Genomic DNA, 26,227 nt, shown 5'->3' on the forward strand with positions numbered 1-26,227 from the left:
GTTTATGATATAGGAAAACTAGTTCTTAAAATGGTAGAATTCTGTGGGATTTGGGTAAATTTTTTACATTGTTGAACCAAAAAAAAAAAAAGATTAGATTCAATGACAAATCCATGTAAAGCAATAGCATACATAATTTTTAATAACCATAAAAGCACCATTATATAGGACACTTAAAATAATACTTCACAAAACATTAGAAAGAAGCTGTTGGCCAACAAGAAATAAAACATGTCCTACATGGTCAGCTATCGTGATCTCACACCAAATGAATCTTACTCCAACCTGCTGAGATTTAATTTGGGTTCATGAATTACTTATATAAGAGGGCCATTCCAGAGTTGTGGTTGAACTTTAGTGTCTTAAATAATGCCACATAAAACACCAAGACTGCCCATCTCACAATGAGCATGGCTTTTACACATTCCTATATGATTTATATCCTGGGATTAATCCCTTGCATTCCCAAATATTTGGGCTGCCAATTGATCCCATATTTTTTATAGGCATGATTTTTTAAATCGCTTAATTATTCATCTTAAAAATTGATATTTTATAAAGGCAGGCTTGTTTTATTTATGCTGTTAGCACAGCAGCCAAAAGTCATTCAGGTTTAATCCTGTTCAGTAAAGTGGTAGTTAAAACACAAGGTATGACTTTAAATAATGACACTACTTGTATACTTAAGAAGAATCCAATAGACATTTTTAACAATACATCGCTAGAATAAAGGAATAATTTCCCAAAGTATCCACTTCGAAGGACAATATTCAGTTAGGTGTTTCTTTCTAGCATATTCATTGTAAAGAAAAATCCATATTCCCCGTGACAGCCACCCAGCTCACGTTGTTGACACGAGGATTATCCAAGTAGCATTGGCACTAAAATGTTTCCTGCCGCCCACCTCGCCTTCCCCACCTCTCCCAGGTTCCTGATAGAGATGAATTTCCTGAAAAAATAGATTACTTCAGACAAAGTGGTCCTGAAGCTTATAGATATATTATAAACACTTTATTTCATTTATGAACCTGGAGGGCTGGTCATGTTCTTCGGTTTTCAGGTTTCAGTTTCAAATCCGTTCTTTCCCTAGAGGCTTTGTTTACTCGGCTCTGCAGAATTCCGCACATCAGACTCTGCACGTAGCGTCGCTCTGCCAGACACCTGTTGGCGAGGGACATCACTTCTGCACTGGAATTACAGCTCTAAAACCGAGCAAAGAATAAATACCAAAAAATTGAAGTAAAAACTGATTTAGGAAAGTGGATGCCCGCAGGCGCGGCCTCTAGTACCCGTGCTGGCAGCCGCCCCTCCTGCGGAAGGCGCTGGGCTGCGGGCAGCCCCCGGGAGCTGCGCGGCGCGGGACGCGGGCGCAGGCGCCCCAGAGCCCCGCGGCGGCGGGCGGGGAGGCGGCCGTCCTGTCCCGCGCCCTGCCCGCTCGGCTCGGCTTCTCCGCGTGCAGCACGCCGTAGAAGGTGACGTCGTGCTCATACTGCTCTTTCATCCGGTGTATCTTTTCTCTTGAGACGCCATGAATGTTTCTTCTACATGGAAAAGAAGGCAGGTGGTTACGGCCGTACATCGGACCGAGGTCCTGGCATTTCCACGCCCCGTGTTTGCCCAGAGCAGCCCCCGAGGCGCGGGGTGCGGCTGACCAACGCACCGCAGCCTGCTGGGCCGCTGTCAGGCCCCACGCCGGCCTTCCTGCCCCCTGCGCGCCCCACACTCCCCAGAGGCTAGCCAAGAGCTAAGGCTTCAGAAGTGCTTTGTTTCTGGAAATCTCAGTTCTGCGGTTCAAGGCATAAAAGAACACCGTGAGATCTTTCTTATTACATATTTGCCTATTAATCATGCATATATATCTATCATCGGTTTATGCCAGCCAGGCTTAGATACTTCTAGATACTTATTCAAACATTCATAAATCCCAGTGAGCATGAGAAGCAACTCAGGATGCAGTTCGAAATCTAATTACCAGCGATTCCATATGAAACGGGGTCCAGGAAGTAGGGCTTTAATGACCACCTCAAACAATTCTGATGGGCGCTCCACGGACCCACTTTGGAAACACTATTGCGTGTACCCGTAAGATAAACTAGCCTTATTCCTTAAAAGTAAATTCTGGTATCACTGGTTACTGTCAATCACTGACATTATCAAATGACACAGACAGTATATACCAGAACCATGCATTCAGTCAACAAGTTAGTATTACTGGGATGCTTATCACTTTATAAATTAGAAGGAGCATCTAGTCCATGAATGAACCACAGAGTGTTCAACATCTACCCATCTTTCTTTAGCCTAAATGCAGAAACACCACTGGCGTGTGCAACCCCATGCAGAGGAAAGTGCTTTAATGTTCAGTAACAAGGAAGCATTTTAGCAGAAAGTTAAATGTGTCCTTTCAAAGGACCAAGTCCAAGCCAAGATTTAGCATTTAGCATTCTATTAGAAAACTGACACAAAACTAAGGTCTTATTAATAATTCCAAAGTTATCAATTTCCAAGAATTACCATTTCTGGCCTGAAAACTACCATGTCCATTTCCAGCCTGAAAAGATTCTTTTGTTCGGTCTGAAATACCTGAAAATAGCAGGATACATAATGAGGAGCTAGAAAAAGCAAAGAAGTACCTTGCTAACTCTTGAACGTTGAATTTCCAGCGAGTGTCAGGTTCTCGGAATATAACTTCATAGTTATTTTCAAGCGCCTGATTTTTCAAAAGTACATAAAACATTGAAGACATGGTATGTATGTTTGGGAATGTTTATGCTGCCATTTAACATTTACTACAAATCTTTTCCAAAATTCCTTTTGTTTTACATGCCTTAGTTTATCTTAATAAGTAGACTTGGTCCATTTCCATACGTAGCCTCTCTCAGATTGTATTATGATTCCCAATTATAAATTATGGTCAATTTTATCTATTATGGAGACACATTTTAAGAGTTCTTTGGTTTGGGCATTTTTTAAAACAGCTGAACTAGTTTTAAATGTCCACAGGTATGAGCAATGAAATTGATGGCTTCCCAAAGCCCCTCACATGGTTGTCATAGATTTTCTCCTGTCAAATGCCAGGTCCTATTCCTCAGGCGTTGGTTTAGAAAGTGAGTGCCGTGGGGTCGGAGCTTATGAAGTAGAAGTGATCCACGCACTCTCCCCTCCCAAAGGCGCCCTACCTGCTGTGCCATACGGTTCGGCTCAACGCACTGGGCCCCATTTCCTTGAATCTAGAAAAGTATTCGTTTCCATATAAACAACCCAAATATTCTTTGCATTCATAAATTGACTACTACTTATCTCAAACTGAATTCTATTATCACGATGATTTATTGTGTTATAAAATACAGAATGAAAAGAGCTAAGTAAAAAAACTTCATTTTTATTCTTTATATGGGCACTCCTGATTAGGGAAGAAGTCAAGTACCATATATGGAAAATAGCTAATTTCTGGGTCTTATTAATAACTGGATGGCTGAAAAAAAATGTACATATCCAGAAAATAAAAAGTAAAATTACTTCCCTTAGGCCACCTCTCAGTTAACCCCTAACTCTTGGTTTTGAGTTGTGCCTTAATTAAGTGGACTCCTCATATCGCTGTTTATTTGTCCCCCAAGTGGACTCTTGGTCCATGAACTGAAATGACCACAAAGTTGTAGAATTCTTTCCTACACTCACCACAGTCTGGGCCTAAGTAAACTGATGAAAATATAGAGAAAAGTACACTGATATATATGTAAACTATTTGGCCCAGAATGTTAAAATAAGCCTAAAAATAGACTGCCATGGGCCCAGTTTGGGCAATATTCACTTCAGAACCAGCCAAGTGGGGATTAAGTAAGACAAAAGGGGGTCCTCAGCTGTCTTCTTCTTGTCCCATTATGTTCCTGGACCTTTTCTCCTTTCTGTACCCAGTAGGAAATGAAAACTTATTAGCCGAAGAGTAAAATATGTCTTAAACAAAGATCAGACATATTTCAAAACTTAAAACGTGTAAATTGTCTTATACATCTTACTGTTCTTTTCCAACTATGGGAGCTGGGTTGTTACCTTTATGTGTGTATTTATATTTGTATTCTCGTATCTTAACAAGGTTACAGTGTTAATCCTAAATCTCTTTTTAAACTAAAAATTCTGTTGTCCTGGAACTAACTTCCTTGCAGCAAAACTACATAGTACCAAAGTCCCAGCTTGCCCAACACAGACCCGTCCTGTCACTCTCATCTCTGGCTCTGCTAGGCCCATCATCAAGCCCAGCCCTTCTCTGCGGGTTTCAGTGGGTGCCCCACTGCCTGCCTCCCCTTTGGGGAACAAACAAGACCAAAAGCTATCAAGAAATCAGACCCAGGACTGTTTAAAAATTGTACCCCGATATTACAATCTCAGCAAATCTTGGCCATTGAACAGAAAAGAAACACAAAAATAAAACCTCTCGCTCCCTGAGAGGATTACTATTAATAAACATGATCACACTGATCGGAAAAAAAAGAACAAATGTTTCAACTTTCTCACAAAATGCCCATAACTGAAAATTCAGAATGATACGTCTTCCTACCATGACGGCATAGGGCTTCATTTCCCAGGCGTGGAGGTTGGTATTATCAATAATTATGGGGGATATGCCATTCCTCATTGCTTTTCTTGCTGCAACACAATGTTATAGAACAGTGAGCAACAGGCGACACCAGAGGGAAGGGTGAGCACGCTCCGCATTTTGTTATCGTCACTACAGCTTGTCCTCATTGCCCAACTTCAGTGCCACCTATTTTCAGAACCCATTATCGATAGTTTTCCTTTGCCTGGAATCTAGGGAGGTTAGGCACTGGCATTCTGTTTGGGGAAAACAAACGGCAGAACTTTGGATTAAATCCTTCCATAAAACATTCCCTCTGCAGCAGCTACATTCTACGTCACACCAGGATTTCCCTATAGGAGTTTGGAAAGGGATTGGTCACCTCTTTTCTGGTTCCATTCATGAGCTTCCTCCAGGAAGTCAGGATCGAACTCATAGGCACCATCTTCCCTGAAGAAAAAATCATCCGTGCTGAAGATCAGGGCCCTGGGGAAGTCGTGTTTCAGTTGTCTGGAAAGTGGGGAAATAAGAGATTATTTTGTGACTGTGCACAGTCGTGATAGAAATGTTTTCCTGCCATCTCTAACATTTAGCAGTTTATAATTCTGAGTCCACTGGGTTTGACTTGCTGAAATTCGGTTTAGAAACAGAGAGATGCCCATTCCCCCTGAGTGGTACCGTTCCTTCACAGGAGGCGGGAGGGGCAACCAGGACTGACCCGGGCAGACCTCTGGAGGCCAAGCTGAGGGCAGCACGTTGGCCTCTCGTGGCCCCAGCGCACCTCGCTTCCCTGCGCCAACCCGTGGGCGCCGTGCCCGAGCTGCCGCCCTCCCCACCCCCCAGCCTCACACCTGCCCCGGCTCCCATGTCCCTGGGGCCCTGTTCTCTGCAGGGTCCCGTCCAAGAAACTAGTTTTGCTGAGCTATGACATGTTGATAGAATGATGTGCACGCCTCTCCGAGGAGGTGACAGGCGACCTAAGCCAAAAGGAAAAAAAGCACAACCAGGAAAGAAAGAGGTGCGCCCAACGTGACCCGTGCCCCCCTGAACCTCCGTCACGCCAAATATGGGAACAGCAGGCCAAAGAGAAGCCCCGGCGGAGTCCGGCTTCACAGCAAAACAGAGACAAAGCATATTACGTTCTGCACAAATTGGCTTTAAAGAGATGTTTCCACCCACAATCTTTACTCAGACTACCCAGGGGAAGAAGATGGATGTTACGGTGGGTCGTAAATGGGGCAATCCCCGAGCCTCCTCTCTTCATCCCTGAAAGCTGGGGGTACCGCCCCCTCCAGTGCGGGTTAGGAGGCGGCTGCAGCCCCGGGAAACGGCCCCTGCAGCAGGGGGCGCGCCACATAGCCCCACGGCGCTCGGCCGCAGAATCCTGCTGCCAACACAGCGGCAAAAGGCAAGTGGGATAAGGGACCAGGCGGCCATGCTCGGAACAAGAGGATGCTTCAGAGCTGGGGGGAAATGTTGCAAAAGGACAAGGGTGAGAAATGCAAAGAGAAAGCAGAGCTGCTCGGCTCGGCTCTGCTCTCCGGCAGAGGCGCGCTCCCTGGGCAGGAAAGCACCGCGGAAGGAGCGGCCCGGATCCTTCTCAGAGACTCGGGCTCAGCTCCCGACGCTTCCAGGCCTGCAGCCTGTCTCCTAAGCTCCTGTTCCCTTAGCCAAGAAACAGATAATGATCACTTCCCATGAGGTCAAGGGGTACGGGGTCTAGGAACACAGTTGCCGAAGGGTAAGGCGCACGGGAAGGGCTGTTCTTTACTAACAGGAGTAACGAAGGAAGCCAGATTACCACGCGGACTGGTTCAGGCCTCAGCGTAAAGGACACTGGAGCGTGGACGTCACCGTGCAATTACTGCAGATAACAGATATGGCAGTGAAGGAGAGCAATGAGAAATGAAAATAAAGCAAATGCCTCAAATCTCAAGAATGAGTAAACAGTCCAGAAAAAGTAATCAAACATCTCAGTCAAAATTCCTTGGAAGGCTTGATAATATTTAAGAGGAAACATAGGATCGCTGAAAAAGTAATGCCAAACAAAACACAATTTTTTTTCATGGGTTGTGGTGGTAAACAGGGAAATTCATTGGACATGATCTTAAACCTTGGTTTAAACAAGAATCTGATGCCTCTCTTCATAGACTTGTGGGGAAATGTGGGCCAGAAGATAATGGATCTTAATACCCAAAGAATATTAGATAATTATCCAACTCATTAAACTTCTGTTGAGCACTTAACATGTGCCAAGTGAAGTCTTAAGTTCTGTTCTGTTTAAGTTGCTCTCAAGAATGCACAGCCCAGCCAAGGAGCCAGGCCCTGCACTGCTGCCCCCCTCGGGAAGAGCTGTAGGAGTGGAGTGCAAGGGGCCTGGGGCCGGGAGCCGGTTCTGGCAGGCGCGGCAAGTCAAGGAGACGCATCTGGCGTGGCCCCCAGGGACGGGAAAATGCTGCCTCGGGGAAGCACAGGGGGCAGGGGAAGGCAGCTCACGCTTGGGGCCCGTGAGCACGAGGCTCGAGGGCAGAACAGCGCAGGGCCGCTGGGAGCCACAAGGGGCGGCTCAGGTCGGAGGCACGTCCCCATCCTCAGTGCTGCACAGCTTGAAGAGAGACCCGGCACACTGCTGGGTGTCCAGAGAAGGGTGACCAGGTAAAGGTGACACCAGGTCAGAGGAGCAAAGGTCAGCAGAGCAAGGCGGGGCACGCAAGCCGGGAACAGGATGGAGGCGGCGCGTGACAGCTGTCCCCAGACGCTGGGAAGCCTCTCGCGTGCAAGGGGAGGTGCTGGTTCCGCGGGCCAGCAGCGTGGCGGGCTCAGCAAGGCCGCTCCCTGGTGTCCGGGGCCCGCTCCGCAGCCGCGGTCATCTGGAGGCGAGGGGCCGGCGGCTCTGCGCCCGCCCATCGGTGTCCGCTGGCGCTGGGTCCGATCCGCACGGGCCCCAGGCCTCTTCACAAACTGGCATTTCAACAGAGCACAAGCGGAAACTCCTAGGCTTGTGCCACATTCTACTGGTCAGAGCAAGTCACTGCGCTGCCCCATGGAAAGGGTGGGAAAACAAGGACAGGGGGACAGGGAGAGGTGGCACAGGAAATGTGGCCGTCCTTAACCTGCCACAGGAGACCCAAAAAGTGACATGAAAGAAGAGGATACAAAGATTTGATGACATGAATTCCCATTGTTTCCATATAAATGTCTTTTATTTGACTTTAAAGATCCTCAAACTGAAACGCCCCATCGTAAGCCCAAACTTTAACCTCTGATGCGAACAGTTATTGTAAAGGCACCTGAAGAACCATGTGAGGGCGGCGCTCAGTGCACTCCCAGGTATGTGTGTTTTATATTTGTATACTCTCTACAGCGTTTGAATTATTTACGTAAGTTATTTTCCTCATCTTTTGTGTACTAAGTTACGCAACTGTGCATATCGGTTCCAAGATTTTCTTTCTCTTTGGTCCCAGATGGGATATCCCTTCTAAATGGGGTTTCATTTGTTTTCCTATGAAGTCTGCCCCTCATAGGTTTTGTTTTGAGGGGTGTTTTTTACCATTTTCAGAGCTGAGTTTTTCTTTTCAAATATATAGCCTTTCTACTGTTGGTTTTCTCTTGATGGTTTATTTTATCTATTAATAATACAAACTATTAATACTTTCTGATGTTTAAATGCTCTTGCATTTCCTTTAAAAAAGTTTTAAGGCAGTCAGAGACGGTAAGATTCCTCAAGGGAGGAACAACCTAAGACAGGCACAGTCGCAGGGGGGCCATCAGGAGAAAATTTGGGGATCAACAGAGGTGAGGCTCAGAACCTCACACCCCTCTGTTCTGAGAGAGATCTTCTGCATCCGTGGATGTCTTGCTGCCCTTGTCTAGCCTGGATTAATACTTAGTCCATAGGCACACACCTGATCATCTGATCATCTACATTTGCCCTCTTACAGCACTAAACTATGTTTTCTACCTTTATCTTGCATCTACCTACTTCAGCATTTTATTAAAAATAATAATAATAATAATAATAATAAGGGAAAAATGTGGGACTCACATATAAATCAAGTATAAAAATCAAATGAATAATCATATCTGACTTGATTGTTTATAGTTCATAATGCGTGATCAAACCGAAAGTTTCTGTGATGATTGCCCTTGTACTGTTCACCATGTAAGAACTTATTCGCTATGTAAGACGTTGTTCACCATGTAAGAACTTGTTCGTTATGCTTCAGAAGATTGGAGACTGACGAGAATTAGACTTGGGGTTGATTAATGACTGTGCATTGAGTCCCCTATACAGAATTTTATTAATTTTAACAACCATTTGATCAATAAATATGAGAGATGCCCTCTCATAAAAAAAAAAAAGTTTTAAGGCATGAGTGTCCAATTAACATTTTATTTGAATCCTAGTCGCTTCTAGAAAACAAAGACAAAAACACAACAAAGAAACTACTGCCCCCCTTGACTGCAAAATTTCACCTTACAGTAAGTTAAATTGTTCTGGACTGCTATGGGGCTCGACCATCCACTCCGCATTTCCTGAGAGACACCTGCCTGTAGGCTACCTGGACCTCCTAACAAACAGGAAGGGGCAAAAACATGAGTGTCGTTCACTTCTGCGGCTCTGGGGGCATCTGGGGAGATGGGGGCAGGTGGTCTGAATGATCGTTCATTCAGAAACTTTTATCTACCCCTGAATGTAGCACTGGCAGCCACAACAGCATCCTGAATGTGCAGGAAAATAAAAGTTCCCCTGGCAAAACCCAGAGCTGATTACACAGACAACCTGGAGATTCTTAAACTTAAGTGGAAGCAATAAATACCATTCCAGCAGCTGCAGAAGTGGTGAGGATAGTGCCCCAGCTCTAGCTTTCTTTACAGTGGTGGTCAGGAGCCTCATGCATTAAGGAAATTGAGAGAATAAAAAGAAAAGAAAAGGAAAAAAATAGAAAGACAATTACTTCCACATGACCTTGACCTCCCCCAGCTCCCCACCAAATTCTCTTAGAATCACTGTGTTAGGAATCCCGGCACCCATCTGACTTTCACATCTCATCATTCTTCTGTGCCATTCTATATTTAATAACAGAGAACCATATTTAGAAATATATTGGAAATATATTTGGATATCTAATATTCACTCACTGGCTCACTGACAAAAGGCAACACAGCTGCATAATCTTGAGTTGTACCCCCAACTCTGTTCTTATGGAAATTTCCAAACACACCAAAGTAGACAGAATGATGCAGTCACTCTCCCGTGTGACACGGCGGCCCAGCTCCACCACTAACATCATGGGGCCAGTCTTGTTTCACCTGCTTCATATTTCATTTCACTCAATATCCCAGCAGTGCTCAAATTTCCCTAAGGGTTGATTCGTTTCACTCAAGAGCCAGACAAGCTCCACACGCTGTGTTTGGCCACCACATCCCTTCGGTCTCGTTTATTCTTCCGTGTTTCCCTCTCCTTTTTATTTCCACCTAAACTTTTCTCCCACAACCTTTTTTTTTTTTTCTTTTTTAAAGCTTTGTATTTTTTTTTTCTTTTTTGAGAGGGCATCTCTCATATTTATTGATCAAATTCCCACAACCTTTTATATCCAGAAAATACAGAAGGGAGTTGAAAGTATACACAGTGAACGGTGCTTGCCCTTCCCCTACAGCCGCCAGTTGTTACCATTTGCTACATTTATTTTATGTCACATATGAATTTCTGATGAACCACCTGAAAAGTAAGTTGCAGGCACCACGATCCTTGTTCCTAATTCCCATGATCAAGAACATTCTCCTGCAAACTGCAGTAACATCAACGCATGCACCACAAGCGGTGTTAACTTCTAATAGCTAATGTTAATGGATTTTTAAAGTTTAAATGTCTCCAGTGGTGGTAATCATATCTTTCGTAGGTCAGGTACTGCATTTGGTTTTTGTAGCTCTGTAGTGTCTTTATCCAGAACAGTCCTCATGCCCTCTTGGCTTCCCTTTCTGAAGAGCCCAGGGCAGTGCCTTGAGAGTGCCCCACATTGTGGAGCTGTCTGTTTCCTCCTATTACATCTGGGTTAAACATTTTTGGAAGGAAAAGTACAGAGGTGATGTTTGTGTACTTCTGATTGCACACAGTGACAGTTTGTACCCTCATGCTAAGTTTGATCGCTTCGCTAAAAGGTGGTGTCTGCCAGCTCTCTCCCCTGGAAAGGTACGTTGTTTCCCTTGTAATATGAGGTCATGTTGGGGGGCAGGTGGAACTCTGAGACCCCATAGCAATGATCTTTACATTCATTGCTGATCGCTGCCTGAATTTGTTATTACACTGGTAAATGCAGGATACGTATTTTTCTCGTTACATAATTTCCCCTCCCCTTCTGATAATCTCTACTATTGTTACTTTTTATGATACTCAAATTGCCCCGAATTTGGACAGTAAATACCTATTCCAAATGGTTCCTGTGTCTTTGTCTACACAAACCTTAAAAATATTTTGTTCCTTTCCAATTGGCAAAGAAATACATATTCACTGCACAATATTTTGAGACAGAAAGCTGCAGAAGGGGAAGGTTCTATATTCCCCCATCTAAAACTTGTTATTAACATTTTGATCTTTTTTCCAGGACATATATAGAATGATAGGTAGGTAAGAAGTAGGTAGACAGACAAGTAGATACAAAATTTCTACTTTTTATCTGATGTTCTCTTACATAAAAGCAGAAACATACAGCATATTGGGTTTTCACCAAAGTTATTTCCACAGCAATTATTTCCCATCTTATGAAATAGTCTAAATGATTTTTAACAAGCATGATGTAGTTATTCATTAGGATATACCACAATTTAACTAACGCTCTATGGTTAGGTATTTGGTGGTCCACAACTTCTTTGATTCACAGCAAGATTAATTATTTTTTTCTTATGTATACTGGTTATTTAGAGGTACTTTTTGTGAATTGCATTTTCGTATTGTTTGATCATTAATAAAATCCTTTATTGGGACACTTACGTTGACTATGTAGATTTCTTATTGAGTATATCAATTACATTTTAATTTTATTTAAAATAAACTCTAGCACATCTAGTTACATGAGCCGTCTTTTACTTTCTATTTTCTTCCAATCAATGCCTCGTCAAGATACATCTACAACAGGCTTTTCCACCTCAAGGTCATGTAAATATTCATCTATCTTCTATTACATGTTACTCCCCCACCCACTGAAAAATTTTATTTAGGTATCTGGCACTGGTTAAGGATCTAACTGGATTTTTTCTTCCACCTGGGAACCTGGTTATCTCAACCCCACTGACTGAATAATTCATCAATGCCCCATTATTTTTAATTAACTTTTGCTATGTACTAAATGATAACAAATTATCAGGCCTGTTACTGGACGTTCTGTTTTGTTCTGATAAGTTTGATGTGTACGTTCTTCTTACCTTGTTTCCCATATTTTCTCAGTTATGTTCAGTAGATGTGAATCTTTCCTTTATAAGATTTATAGTCTTATTTTGGTAAAGAGACATTTCTGAACACCACCAAATAAAAGGATGTTTTGGATTCTTCTCAGGTGGGCTAAAATTTGATTGTTCCAATTAATTTTTTTTTTCCCAAGAGTGCTAAGCACTGAATGAAGAGCTGGGTATATATTCTCTCTTTAAATTTTATAACAATTTTATGAATATTTTCTCTAGTTTTTAGATAAAGAAACTAAGGCTGGAGGAGGGGAACAGATGGTGGCGTGAGTAGGGTGGCTGAAATCTCCTCCCAAAACCATATATATTTTGAAAATACAGCAAATACAACCATTCCTAAAAGAATGACCAGAAGTTACAGTATACCAGCCAGGCTACAGCTGGAAGAACCCAGAAAAGGGGAAGATACAAGCCGTGCCGGCGGGACCCCAGCACTGCCCCCGCCCCAGCTCAGCGGTGGGAGGAAAGGAATCAGAGCGGGGAGGGGGCAGAAGCCCGGGACTACCGAATACCCAGCCCTAGTGACCTGCCCTGGGACACAGACGCGCATCGCGCGGTGCTCAGGATACTCGAGGAGCAGAAGAGCAAAATCCGAGACTAAGACTGCGAGCAAGTTCCCACAGCCGGCTGCTCTGGGACAAAAGCAAAGCAGGTGCTTTAAAAGTCTTAAAGGGACAAGGGCTTAGCAGGTGGACAAAAACTGCCCTGGCACACTCAGCCCAGCAGGCTGGGAACTTTAAGGAGCTTCAGGCGCACTGTACCCCTCCCTGGTGGGCAGTGCAGCTCTGAGGCCCCTCACCGTGATAAGCAGCCTGCCGTTCCTTCCTCCCTACCGGCACCTGTGAGCTGTCCCCGCCAGTTGCTGCAGACCAGTCCGAGAGCAGCCCCGCCTACAGCAACCACACAGCTTAACACAGAGGCTTCTCCCTGCCCAAGGCTAACCTGCCCAGACCCAGAGTCTGCTCCCTGCGTGCAGTTGATCGGAACAGACAGCGGAGACAGGCACGGAGATTAGGAGGCATGAAGGGGCACTGTTCTCATGGCAGAACACACGCCGCTCAACTGCGACACCCCCCAGTGCCCTAGGCCATCCTGAGGGCCGCCCCACCCACGGCAGCTTAGAGGATAAACCCAGAGGCTGCTCGCTGAGCATGGTTCACCAGCACAGACAGCGGAGGCTGGGACGCACAAAGGGGCTTCGCTCTTGTGGCAGAACACATGCTGCTGGCCCGTGACCCCTGCCCTTGCCCTAGGACATCCGGAGGGCCTCCCTGCCCACGGCAGCTTAGGGGATTAACCCAGAGGCTGCTTCCTGTGTGCAGTTAACCAGTACAGACAGCGGAGACAGGCAAGGTGACCAGCAAGCAGAAAGGGACTTTGTTATCCCAGCTGACACACGTGCCAAGAGCTGGTTCTTTGAGAAAATAAATGAAATAGATAAACCCCTAGCCAGGCTTATCAAGAAAAAAAGAGAATCTACACACATAAACAGAATCAGAAATGAGAAAGGAAAAATCACTACACATACCACAGAAATACAAAGAATTATGAGAGAATACTATGAAAAATTATATGCTAACAAACTAGATAACCTAGAAGAAATGGACAACTTTCTAGAAAAATACAACCTTCCAATACTGACCCAGGAAGAAACAGAAAATCTAAACATACCAATTACCAGCAATTAAATTGAATCAGTAATCAAAAAACTACCCAAGAACAAAATGCCTGGACCAGATGGATTCACTACTGAATTTTATCAGACATTTAGAGAAGACATGATACCCTTTCTCCTTTAAGTTTTCCAAAAAATAGAAGAGGAGGGAATACTTCCAAACTTCCAAACATCACTCTAATACAAAAATCAGGCAAAGACACCACAAAAAAAGAAAATTACAGACCAATATCTCTGATGAAAATACATGCAAAAGTACTCAACAAAATATTAGCAAACCGAAATAAAAATACATCAAGAGGATCATACACCATGACCAAGTGGGATTCATCCCAGGGATGCAAGGACGGTACAACATTCGAAAATCCATCAATATAATCCACTATATCAACAAAAAGAAGGACAAAAATCACATGATCATCTCCATCGATGCTGAAAAGGCTTTGACAAAATGCAACACCCATTCATGATAAAAACTCTCAACAAAATGGGCATAGAGGGCAAGTACCTCAACATAATAAAGGCCATATATGATAAACCCACAGCCAACATCATACTTAACAGTGAAAATCTGAAAGCTTTTCCTCTAAGATCAGGAACAAGACAAGGATGCCTACTCTCCCCACTTTTATTTAACATAGTACTGGAGGTCCTAGTCATGGCAATCAGACAACACAAAGAAATAAAAGGCATCCAGATTGTTAAGGAAGAAGTCAAACTGTCTCTTGTTTGCAAATGACATGATATTGAACATAAAAAACCCTAAAGACTCCACTCCAAAACTACTAGAACTAATATCTAAATTCAGCAAAGTTGCAGGATACAAAATTAATACACAGAAATCTGTTGCATTCCTATACACTAATGATGAACTAGCAGAAAGAGAAATCAGGAAAACAATTCCATGCTCAATTGCATCAAAAAGAATAAAATACCTAGGAAGAAACCTAACCAAGGAAGTGAAAGACCTATACCCCGAAAACTACAAGAAACTCTTAAGAGAAATTAGAGAGGACACTAATAAATGGAAATTCATCCCATGCTCTTGGCTAGGAAGAATTAGTATTCTCAAAATGGCCATCCTGCCTAAATCAATCTACAGATTCAATGCAATCCCTATCAAAATGCCAACAGCATTCTTCAACAAACTAGAACAAATAGTTCTAAAATTCATATGGAACCACAAAAGACCCTGAATAGCCAAAGCAATCCTGAGAAGGAAGAATAAAACAGGGGGGATCTCACTTTCCAACTTCAAGCTCTACTACAAAGCCACAGTAATCAAGACAATTTGGTTCTGGCACAAGAACAGAGCCACAGACCAGTGGAACAGAATAGAGACTCCAGATATTAACCTAAGCATATATGATCAATTAGTATATAATAAAGGAGCCACGGATATACAGTGCGGAAATGACAGCCTCTTCAACAGCTGCTGTTGGCAAAACTGGACAGCTACATGTAAGAGAATGAAACTGGATTACTGTGTAACTCCATATACAAAAGTAAACTCAAAATGGATCAAAGACCTGAATGTAAGTCATGAAACCATAAAACTCTTCAAAGAAAACATAGGCAAAACTCTCTTGGACATAAGCATGAGCGACTTCTTTATGAACATATCTCCCCAGGCAAGGGAAACAAAAGCAACAATGAACAAATGGGACTATATCAAGCTGAAAAGCTTCTGTGCAACAAAGGACACCATCGGTAGAACAAAAAGGCATCCTACAGTATGGGAGAATATATTCATAAATGACAGATCCGACAAGGGGTTGACATCCAAAATATATAAAGCTACATATTAACTCCATTAGCATAATAAACATAGCTAACACTTATTAAGTGCTTACTGTGTTCCAAGCACCATTCTAGTGGTTTTACATTGTCATATAATGCTCAACTAGACCTGTAACATATGTACTTTTAGTAACCCCCATACTACAGATGAAAAAACTAAGATACAAAATCAATATACAGAAATGAGTGGCATTTCTATATACTGACAATAAAGTGTGTGAAAAAGAAGTGAAACAATCCCATTTATAATTGTATCAAAAACAAAAAATACTTAGGAAAAAACTTAAATAAGGAGGTAAAATCTCCATATACTGAAACTACAAAACTTCAAGGAAAGAGATCAAAGACAAACAAATGGAAATATATTTCATGGCCATGAACTGCAAAGTTATTATTGTTAAAACTCCATACTACTCAAAGTCATCTGTAGATTGAATGCAATCTCTACCATTCATCCATTGATGGACAGTCATGTTTCCATCCTGTGGAATATTATTCAGCCATGAAAAAGAAGGAAATCCTGCCATTTGCAAAAACATGGATGAACCTTGAAGGCATTATGCTAAGTGAAATAAATCCAACAAAGACAAATACTGTATGATCTCACTTTCATGAAGTTTCCATTTGTCTCTTCTGTTCACTGCTCTATTCTAAGCTTCCAGAAGAATGTCAAGCACATGAGGAATACTTGATAAACATCTGGTGAATGTATGAATGGTTCTTGAATGTTGAGCTCTTTTGCCTTCATTATGCAAGCTCTTTTTATAGAGCCCCAAATTGCAGGAGGAGAATTTCTATGGACTCATCCTGTGTATTGATAACCTACCTCAAACCTTGGGTTTATTCCCCAAAGGGAACTGGGAGAGAGGATTCTTCTTGAATCTCAGAACTTCCTCTGGACGCTATTAAAATTGTCCTTGTGGACTTTAAACTGGCAGATAGGGAACCGGTTTTGTGACCCAACAGCCTGAGAATGGGGAGGGTGCCACAGCTGTCAACACCTTGGGACAGTCTTGTGTGACCTTACTGCTGCCATCCACCATGCCAGTGCTGAGCCCTGAGCTTGCAGGGATGGACCTCAGCCATCGCCAATCCCTTGGCTACCACCACTCCTCCATGGTGGCTACGGAAACTCCAGGGAGGCGTCCCCAATCTGTCCCTAAGGGCTCACGCTTGCCCTTAACGCTCTACACCTCCAAAGAAGAGCATGTTTGTGAGATCCAAAACCAGACCCCCTCATGGCCAATGTGGTCTTCCTTCATTCTACTAGGAAGAAATTCCTTTTACTGTCTTGCTTATGAACAGCACCCTTCCATAGAATCTAGCAGTGGTACCGGGTCACCCTGTGCTTGTGTCATCGGTCAGTGCAGCCATGCTCAGAATAGCAGAAGGGATCAGAAGTACACCTATCAAGTTGACAAGAACTTACTTGTTTTTAGCTGTGTTTTCCCAGAAGGTCCTAAATCAGTTACGGACAATAGAACAGTGGCCATCCAGGGAAACTGTCACTTTCGGCTCTTTTTTGACGGCTGCTTAACTGGGAAGCAGCTGCATCTTTGATCCTAATTCTTAAATCCTTTTTCAGTGTAACTACTGGGTGGAGGAGAGGGCACATCAAACATGCTCACGGGTAAACCACAGGAATGGTTCTCTCGTGCCCTGAATTGAGAGGGCTCTGGAGTAAAGGGGCCCTGTCCCTTTCTTCCCCCCCTTTCATCTCCTCTCCACAGCTCATTCATTCTTCTGCATTGCTCCTCACAGCAATTATCCCCTTTTTGGTTCTGTTCATCCCTCAAGACCCATGCTGACATCTGAACTGTCAACTCTAGGAAGCTTCTGGCATTGACAAATCCACCAAATATTCAGTGATTTAGGCCTAGTATGTGCTAAGCCTTTTTCAGAAGCTGAGAAGAATAAAGTTTCTGACCTCATGGAGCTTACATCACATCTCTTGATGTTTACCTTCTAGTAAAAAAATAGAACACAGGAAAATAAGTGTATGTCAGGTGGTAAGTCAAGGAAGAAAAGAGAATCAAACGGAGGGCCGAGAAGGTTGGCAGTGCTAGTATAGCAGCGAAAGCTTCGCTCAGACCTTTTCCTTGGTCATATGACCTTAAAAAGTGTGGTTAAAGAACGCTGACGTGTTCCAGCTACGCAATCACGCTTGAACAGGATTCCCCAGTAACTGAAAAGCAGATGGACGGGTGCCTGCCCATCAACGCCCTGGTCCGGCGAGACCACTCTGTGTATTATGAAGTTCAGAACCAAATGCGTGTTCTCTGACCCTAATGTCCTCATTTATAAAGTAAAAACCAATGTATCTTAGGGTCACTGTAAAGACCCACCAGCCAGCATATATAAAGTGTCAGAAACACAATCAGCACTCAGTGAGTATGAGCTCTGTGCTTTCCCTGTTTCCCCCTTCCCCTGCCCCAGGCTCTTACCCTGATAAAAGCAGCTGCCTTCTTCCCAGGCATACATGATATGACAAGAGGTCCTTGCGGAGGAACTGTTAGAGATTAGACTGGTTTTTCTTTATCACACTGTTTCTATAGAGCCTAAATATCTTTAGAAAACTTGGAGTGAAAATAATTTCTCACTGGGTTCCTCTAGAGTCTCGATGGGCCTAGTAGTCACTCCCACTAGCCTCTCCCTTTGTGGAAAAGGTGCCCAGACAGAGAAGAGCTCATGGAAATGCCGAGAGCGAATGAAGGCACTGAGTTCAAGTCTCCCATCACGCGGTAGTGCTGCACACAGAGCATAGCCAGTGGTTGTGTAACATCTGTGTTGACAGCAAGTGCGGTGGTGGGACTGAGGATTTAGTACTGTGGGTACCTGTTGAGCCACTGTGTTGCATGCCTGAAACCAATATAATATTGTATATTGACTATACTTCAATCAAAACAAATGCCCTGCCATGTGAGCAGGCGAGTAGGTGGCTCCACACACCCGTGGGATTTTGGTATTGACTATGGCGTCTCTCCACCATGTCACAATCAGGATAAATATGAATAATTATTTAACAATCTAAATCTCACCTTCCACTGCCCCCCACGGTTCCACATTAACAAAGAAAATTCCCTGCTATTTTTTTTTATAGCAGAAGAAACCTATCAATACTGACACACAGTAAAATGTGGCTTCCTTACCCAGATGGTTGAAATTCAGGTAATTCTAAATGCTTTTAGGCCTTCAAATGTCTTTTCATTACCCATAAAAAACAACCTCATTAGTCTATCACCCGGCCACTCCTCATAAGCTGCTGCTTTTGGTGGAGAAGGAAAGCTCTGAGCTATAAGTAAGGAGACTTGATTCCTGGGACCTGCGTGGGGACGTTTAACTTCGCAGAGTTCAGTGTCCTGGGCTCGCACAGGGTGAGCTCTGGGGGGCAGCCTGGGTATCTCCTGAGGTTTTCCCAAGAAAACATCTTCCTCTTCTATTCTTCCTCCAGTTGCAGGGCTTCCCCAGGCCTAGGCCCCACCTGCAGCACTGCCTCGGCCCGAGCCCGCAGGACCTTCCTCCCCTACGCCGGTGCTTCCGAGACGGCGCCGAGTCTCCTGTCCTGCTGGGCATCCCGTCCAGCGATCATCACGTGATGACAGACACCGGCTGCACTGCCCCGTCTTTCTCCGTTAAACACACTCAGCATCTCCTCAGTCGTCCCACCCTCCGGAGGGAGGCACTGCAAAGACTCTCAGCAGTGTTAGGAGATTTGGGACCCCCTTAGGAAAATCACTAAAACTACAAAAAGCTAGTACTTTTTTAGCTTTTTCTCCAAGTAGACCTAAGTGAATGAAGATCAGAGATGTCACATGCCTGATACTCTATTTTATATACACAACAGATCAACTACTGCAAACTTTCTATCTTGCTTTTATTTACGCACACCCTGGCCACGGTCCAGGCCCCCGGCAGGAGCAGCACGGGGCGGAGCATGCTTGGGACCTAGCTTCTCACCTGATCCCCTCTTCTCACTGCTGACTATATGAATAAGTATTTTTAAATAATTGTTTACATTTATTTCACTCTGTTTGGTTGTAAAGTCCACCTCTGTCCCCATCTCCACATTATTAGGCAAGCTCTAGTGCCCAGAAATAATGAAAGGGTTATTTCGTATGATGGAAAATCCCACGCTATCCAGAAATATGAATGAAGAAAAAAGTCAGCTGCCAGCAAGCATCCCTCCAGCGTAACTGATCCTGTTACAAACCACCTATGATGGTACCAAAAAGAACCAGAGCGCTCAAGGACGCAGCACGTGCTACAGCATGCTTCCCATACTTGGCCTTGATGACTAAAAATCTTTCAAAAACTCCAGGAAACTAGCCTAAGGTGGACAACTTGTAATTTTTCAGATAAGGCCATTAAGAAGAAAGGAGACACTACCCTCTACTACTGCCATTTCATCTCATTTGCAAAAGGGAAATTTGGTGGTATATCCAAGCAGTGGAATATTATTTGGCCATAAAAAGGAATGAGGTCCAGACGCATGCTACAACACAGATGAACTTGGAAACATTAAGCGGAGGGAAATAAACAAGACACAGCAGGACAAACATTGTATGATTCCACTCACATGAGGTATCTAGGGGACTCAAATACACAGAGATAGAAAGCAGATCAGAGGTTTGCAGAGACCAAGGGGCCCTTAATTGAAACAGAGTTTCTGTTTAGGGCAATAATCAAATTGGAAATAAATAGTGGTGATTGTTGCACAACCTCATGTAATTAATGCCACTAAACTGTACTTTTAATAAATGGTTAAAACGGCCCAAAAGGGGGACATTTTCACACACATATACACACACAAAAGCATAGAGGTAAACATCACCCACGGATGCTTTCATTGAGGTAGAAGGGAAGGATAGGCACAGATCCAGGTGAGTGTGCCAGCTCAGCAGCGGAAACAGAGCTCTGGGCCGACTACTGAGAATGAAGGCTCTTGGGATTGGAATCTTATCTCTTCTATCTGCTCTGTACTCTTTTGTCCAGCTTTTAATATACTCTCCAGGATCTGGCCCTAGTTTACCCACCCGACACACTCACTGATGTGAACTGTCCCTTCCGTCAGGCAGTTCTCCCCAGCCCGGAACACCCTGCGCCTTCCCACCTCCATCTCCTTATTCATGTTGCCAAAGGTCATTTGTCCCGCCACATCCTCCCCATCTTCGCGGCCAGCTCACCGACCACCCCCACCCAGAGGAGGCTCTCTTCCCTCACTATCCTATCTTCCTAATCATCCTGGTGCCTCCCCTGGCCTTGAGCACCAACAGCAAATAAGATGCCATTTCCCACTGGACTTTACTTACCCACAGTAATGGGCTGACTAGCGTTCTCCATCTGTTAGTCTCGTGTGGGCTGCTTCTCCATCTTACTTGGGGTGAACCTTATTAAGCAAGTACTAGCAGTCTTGTAAGTACTCCGTGAGTACTACTGCTGTCGATTAGTGAATAATAAACAATAGTTGGCATTTATGTAGCTCACATGCTGCTCACTACTGCCCCGTCGTCATGGCATCATTGTTACCACAGTATCCTAAATCCTCACAATAAAGTGACGAATGGAATATCAGCTCTGTTTTAATGGAAAAGAACTTGAGGTGTTGAAGGACTAAGTGACCTATGCTAGTCCAGGCTAGTTAAGAAAAATTAATAATTAATAACATTTAATAATAACACTAAGTAATGAAAACCAATCACCTCGTGGATTAAAAATCTTTCCTAGCATAGGTCCAACTAGGAAAGTCGTCTTAGGTAGAAAATGTCATATTTATTTAGTTCTTTAACAGATACTTTGTCACACAACCTGGATCTGCCTTGCAAAGTTATGTCACAAAACTATTTTCATCTTGAAGAGTTATTTTTTCACCTTTAAATAGTTCACAAGGAATGCGTTATTTGTTGTAGAAAAGTAACAAGACAAGTCGGGGGAAGTCTATAATCCTACTACCTAAAGCCAGCAACGACCAACTGCCATTTATCTCTTCACACATTTGTCTGAGTATATTGTAGACCCCACCCTTCTTTGATTAGAAAACGGAGTGTTTGGGTGTATAAATATAGATAGCTTTGTTAACAGGCTTTTTAACTTAGTGGGGGGGTGAATATATTTGGGGGCTAGACATACATCCATGTCCCCGGGAACGTCTGCATGGCTGTAAGTCAATCGTCCACCCGCGTGTGCTCAAGTCGGTTGGCTTTTCTATCACATTAAAAAGCTGTGATAAGCATCTTCTATCTTCACGCACTTGTCTAATTACTGCCCTGGGACAAGTTCCAGGAAGTAGGACTTACAGGTCAATCAATGTAAGGACCTATTTTTTTGAAAAATTTTTCAATAAAATAGAGGCCATAAACAGATTTAGGGGGCATGCTAATTTCTTAGTATTCTGATGTGCTTAAAAAATTTTTAAACCAGGTAGAACTCCAACTATCTTTTCAGTATGTCCAAAGAGTTTAAATAGTATGACCACATTTCAACCTCTTCAAACTATGAAAACATATAAGTGAAAAGCACAGAAACTTAACACGGATTTGGGAGACAAGACATATCCTAATTTCAAAAACATGTTTATTATTTCTTTAATCAAATGAGAAAAGGAGAAAAAAGATGAGCCCGCATTTATAAAAATGGATCGCCTCCAATTTTTAAAGAAAAGAAATTTTATTTTTCTGATTCAAGAAATGCACGTTCATTATAGAAAACTCGGAAAACACATAGCATAAAGAAAATACGAATTTCCCAGAATCCAACAATACATAAGATAACCGTACAGTTTTACTATTTTCTAACGTGTGTTTCTTAACAATTTGCTCCTTCCCTCCCCCACCAGACCCCCCAATGTAGGCAGCTCGTTTCATCCTCACCGCGGGCCTCCCTCCTTGCTGAGCGGTGGCGTGTCCCCTTGCTTCCCCCCCAGATTTTCTTATAGAAGCACAACCCCCCACCCCCCACAGCAGTGCCCGGGCACCCCTGCTCCCCGGACAGCGGAGGCCCAGCCTGACGGGGGAACTCGGCTTCCAGCTGCTGTCTCGCCTCGGGGCCAGGCTTCTCCCCAGGAGCACCTTTAAGGTTTATCACAGCGCCGCATCATCTTCAGCAGTAACTGGTCCCTCTTCACCCGTACATGGCACTGCAGAGTTTAGCAAGGTCTCCACACGCATGGAGCTTCACGCGAGCCCTCTGCAGGAGACGGAACAGATGTCCCCATTTCACAGGAGAGGAGAGCGAGGGGCAGAGGGATGGCGTACAGATGGCAGCTAGGGAGCGGCAGAGCCTGCACTGCAGCCACCTGGACTTCACGGTCAGAGCTGTTTGCCTAGCCATCGTTAACAGACCATTTTTACGTCTGACGACAGAGCCGGAAGGGTCTTAAATAGATCACTAGCCTAATCCCTTCTTAGTGTTCACAGATACGGAAAACAAATCCCAGAGAAGCTAGGTGATCGCCCCGAGTCACCGGCTATTTTGCGACGAATAGGATCTAAAGGCACCATCTTCAGACTCCAGGCCACTTTTCACGCCAGTCGTCCCTACAGAGAGGTTCTTTCATAAGCTGCTCTCTCACCCGCTGTCTTCTGCTTAGCCAAAGGTCAATCAGGAATAAAATCCTCAAAGTGTAGAATGTTAGGGCCAGGAGCGACCGTCCAGACCACCCCAGGCCAGCCCGCTGACTGGGCCGACAAGGCGCGCGGGGGCCCAACCCCGCACTTGCGACGTTCACGTCTGTGCACCTTCCACTCCTGGTGTCACTTCCTTTCTAAGTCGTTATAAACAAAATCTGGCCAAGAATGCTGACTTCCTTCTTTGACACTCAGTGTGTGACAGGCCACAGATCTGCAAAGCCAAAGTGAAACTAAAACAGGGTTTGAATTCAGAAGCTGACGGACCCACCACGCCTGAGTAACAAAATAACCAGGTTTTGCAGCGTTCTAAGCAGGGTCCCCCGCTCTCCACGCCCCACCCGGGGAGAAGGCCCTACTGAAGTGCGTGCGTGTAGGACAGGGTACCGGTGGCTCTTTGGAAGTCACCCATCCCTTCATTTTCAATCTGAAAATGTAGCGATATTGTTTTGCTAAAGGCTTCTCCACAAATCAGGCAGGAACCCCGATTAACACTGGCAGCCGTCGCCAGCCAGGGCTGTCACAGTTGCTGACCCCCCGAGGCCCAGACCCTCCTCCCGTGGCGTTTGTGTACCGTCCACAGGAGCGCCTGCATATGCGCCCCGCGCACCTCGGGGCGTGTGGCCGGCCGCCTCTCCCACGGGATGGGGAACTGCGGTGAGGGCCCACTTTCTACTGAACACACACTTCAGGCCGGGTAAGACAGGGCCCCTACCTTCAAGAACTTACAGAAGGATAAACAACACCATGTGCAAAACCAAGCGCGGGCCCAGAGCCGTGAACAGGGGCCGAGGAGCCCAGAAGACCCGCAGCTGCTGGCAGGTGGGGTGGCTGCCGCGGAGGTGACCCACCGCAGTCCGAAAGGGCTAATGGCCTCGATCGGGCACAGGGAGGCGGGGGGCAGGCCGGGCCGGCGGGCCAGCGTCGGCAAGGCAAGGAGAGACACAGGTGAGCGGTGCTGGCACGTCAGGTGCGAGGCAGGGGCGGTGGGGGCCGAGGCAGGGGCGCCCACCGGGCACAGGGGCCGCTGACGCGATCCGCGAGTAAGCGAGTCGGGGCGCCCCCAGCGCGGCTGCCGCCGACGGCCCCCTCCCCGCGCACCTGCGCCTTCGCGGCGGCGGGACCGACGCGGCGCTGCCTCGCCCGGGGCTTCCCCACGCGGGCCGCACACCCCGGCCCGGGCCCCTCCACCCGGCTCTACACCGGCTGGCAAACGCCTGTTGCCGCGCCGTGGCGGGTGCCTGCGCGCTGGCCGGCGGCCCGGCGTTTTCTCCGCAGTCGCCACCGGTTTCCAGGAGAAGGATCCCTGTGGGCCTCCCGACCCCGGGCTCGGGGGCTGGGGCGCCGGGGGCCCCCGGGCCCGGCTGGCACTGGGTCTGGCCCGGCGCCGGTGCCACCTGGGGCTGGCGCAGGGCGCAGTGCCGAGCTCCGTCCTCCCGGGGGAGCGCAGCCTGGACGCCAGCAGGACGGGCCGCCGCCTCCGCGGGCCCGCGCGCGCCCCGCGGCCAGGCTAGGCGGGCCCCGGGCCCCGGGCGCCGCGGCGGGGAGGGGCGGGCGCCGGGGCCGCTGTCATTACCTGGCCAGGGTGGTCTTCCCCGAGCCCGGGAGGCCGCGCAGGAGGTAGAGGTGCTTCCTAAAGCTGTGGCGGCGCGGGGGCGTCCCGCGCGGGGGCGGCGGGGCCGGTCGCCGCGGCTGCTGCCGGAGGCTCAGCCTCCCGAAGGACTCGAGGAAACTGTCCTCCATGGGCGGGGGCTGGCCGCGGGGGCCCGGGTTCCCTCTCCCGGAGTCGCGGTCGCGGCCAAAGCCGTTGTTTTTGTGGCTCTCCGGCCATGTGATAGATGGAGGGGCGGGCGCTCGGAGCCCAGCCCCTCCTTCCCACCCGCCCGGCCGCGCCGCGTGGGAGGGGGCGTCCGCACCTGGAGGGCAGGGGGCTCTGGGAGACCGACAGCCGGGGAAAGGGCGGCCCCCCCACCCCAACCCTCCGCCTACCCCTCCAACCTTGCCTCCCGGTGCCCTTCGCCCAGAGGGAAAAGGGTCCCCCGAGGGGCACCTCCCGGGCCGCACGCCAGGCCCTCTGCAGTACCCTCCCTCCAGCCCACCCCCGACTGGCTTAGACCTCGAAAGTGAAATAACTTTAGTTGACGATCAAGGAACAACAGCATTTTGCATAGTACCAGTAAAGGCCATTGTCCCCCGGGTTTGTGAGCACCAACATCTGGCTGAGGTCCCAAGGTTAACACCACTCTTCCAGAGCCTGGATTTTATTTATTGATTTATTTAATCCTTCTTTATCAGCCTGCCAAAATATTCTTAGAAAGCTTCGTTGCCTCCACATAACTTTAAATCTCTTCTTCCTCAAAAAAAAGTACCCCTTAAACTCAGATTGATCTCTGAAGAGCCGCATAAACTAGGTCTCCTGAGCAGGAAGGACCGCGGCCCAGGTCTCACACTGCTGCCACCTTTAGACGGGGCCCCCCAGGAACTGTGTCAGCCCCCCAGGGAAAGGAGCAGTCTACCAGAACCATGTATAAACAAGTATCCAGAATTAAGTTCTAAGTTCCATGTACTGGTGACAGCCAGTTGGTTGATCTCAGTATTTTACACTCAGAGTGTGATAGAGTGATTCTATTTTTTTAACCAAGATTCAAGAAAGGGGGGCACTACGATTAGCATGTATAGTGTGGGGGGTGGGGGTAAGAGGAGGGCTGTACAACACAGAGAAGACAAGTAGTGATTCTACAGCATCTTACTACGCAGATGGACAGTGACTGTAATGGGGGTTATTGGGGGGACTTGGTGAAGGGGGGAACCTAGTAAACATAATGTTCCTCATGTAATTGTAGATTAATGATACAAAAAAAATTACACAACCATATGACTCATTTAATAAAAATATTTCTAAAAACATTTTTAAAAAACCATTCTGGAAAAATCCAGGATATATGGTAACTTTGGTTGTAACAATTATTGTAAAGTAAATACATTTTGTTTCTGGCAGCTAAGGTATGAAAATTTTGAAAAGGAGTTGTGAGGAAAAGCGATTTTCTTCTGAAACGGATTTCACAACAAGCTTTGGAAGGGACTCTCCGGCAGGGAGGG

The 26,227-nt window shown here is 45.9% G+C and overlaps 2 protein-coding genes and 1 non-coding gene across 9 annotated transcripts in view; all 3 read right to left on the bottom strand.

Moving 5' to 3' along the window:
• Window positions 1-116: 116 nt before the first annotated feature.
• On the bottom strand, window positions 117-25,127 carry N4BP2L1 (NEDD4 binding protein 2 like 1). Of its 5 annotated transcripts, XR_012127948.1 has the most exons (7): window positions 24,705-25,127; window positions 4,956-5,083; window positions 4,556-4,644; window positions 2,634-2,710; window positions 1,290-1,541; window positions 1,029-1,202; window positions 117-949 (listed from the first exon to the last, which is right to left on the bottom strand). XR_012127948.1 is itself a non-coding variant. In XM_073229062.1 (6 exons), the coding sequence occupies exons 1-6, from the start codon at window positions 24,869-24,871 to the stop codon at window positions 1,178-1,180; spliced, it is 738 nt and encodes a 245-aa protein (XP_073085163.1). In that variant the 5' UTR covers window positions 24,872-25,127; the 3' UTR covers window positions 117-1,177. The 5 variants fall into 5 exon arrangements, 4 of the variants coding, with proteins under 4 accessions (XP_073085163.1, XP_073085174.1, XP_073085175.1 ...); XM_073229062.1 differs by having other exon boundaries at window positions 117-1,202; XM_073229073.1 differs by lacking the exons at window positions 117-949; window positions 1,029-1,202; window positions 2,634-2,710 and adding an exon at window positions 2,515-2,583 and having other exon boundaries at window positions 1,336-1,541; window positions 24,705-25,121.
• The window catches only part of LOC108394304 (NEDD4-binding protein 2-like 2), a 96,278-nt gene continuing 75,006 nt past the window's right edge, over window positions 4,956-26,227 (bottom strand). For all 3 annotated transcript variants that reach the window (XM_073229010.1, XM_073228999.1, XM_073229013.1), the window contains one exon: window positions 4,956-5,083. The gene's annotated coding sequence lies outside the window, so the exon portion shown is untranslated. The remainder of the gene's footprint in view (window positions 5,084-26,227) is intronic.
• Window positions 16,944-17,074, bottom strand: LOC118971401 (small nucleolar RNA SNORA16B/SNORA16A family). The gene has a single exon (XR_005059816.1). It is a non-coding gene; the product is annotated as a small nucleolar RNA SNORA16B/SNORA16A family (small nucleolar RNA).

The sequence above is a fragment of the Manis javanica genome, chromosome 1, assembly GCF_040802235.1.
Source record: "Manis javanica isolate MJ-LG chromosome 1, MJ_LKY, whole genome shotgun sequence".
Lineage (NCBI taxonomy): Eukaryota > Metazoa > Chordata > Mammalia > Pholidota > Manidae > Manis > Manis javanica.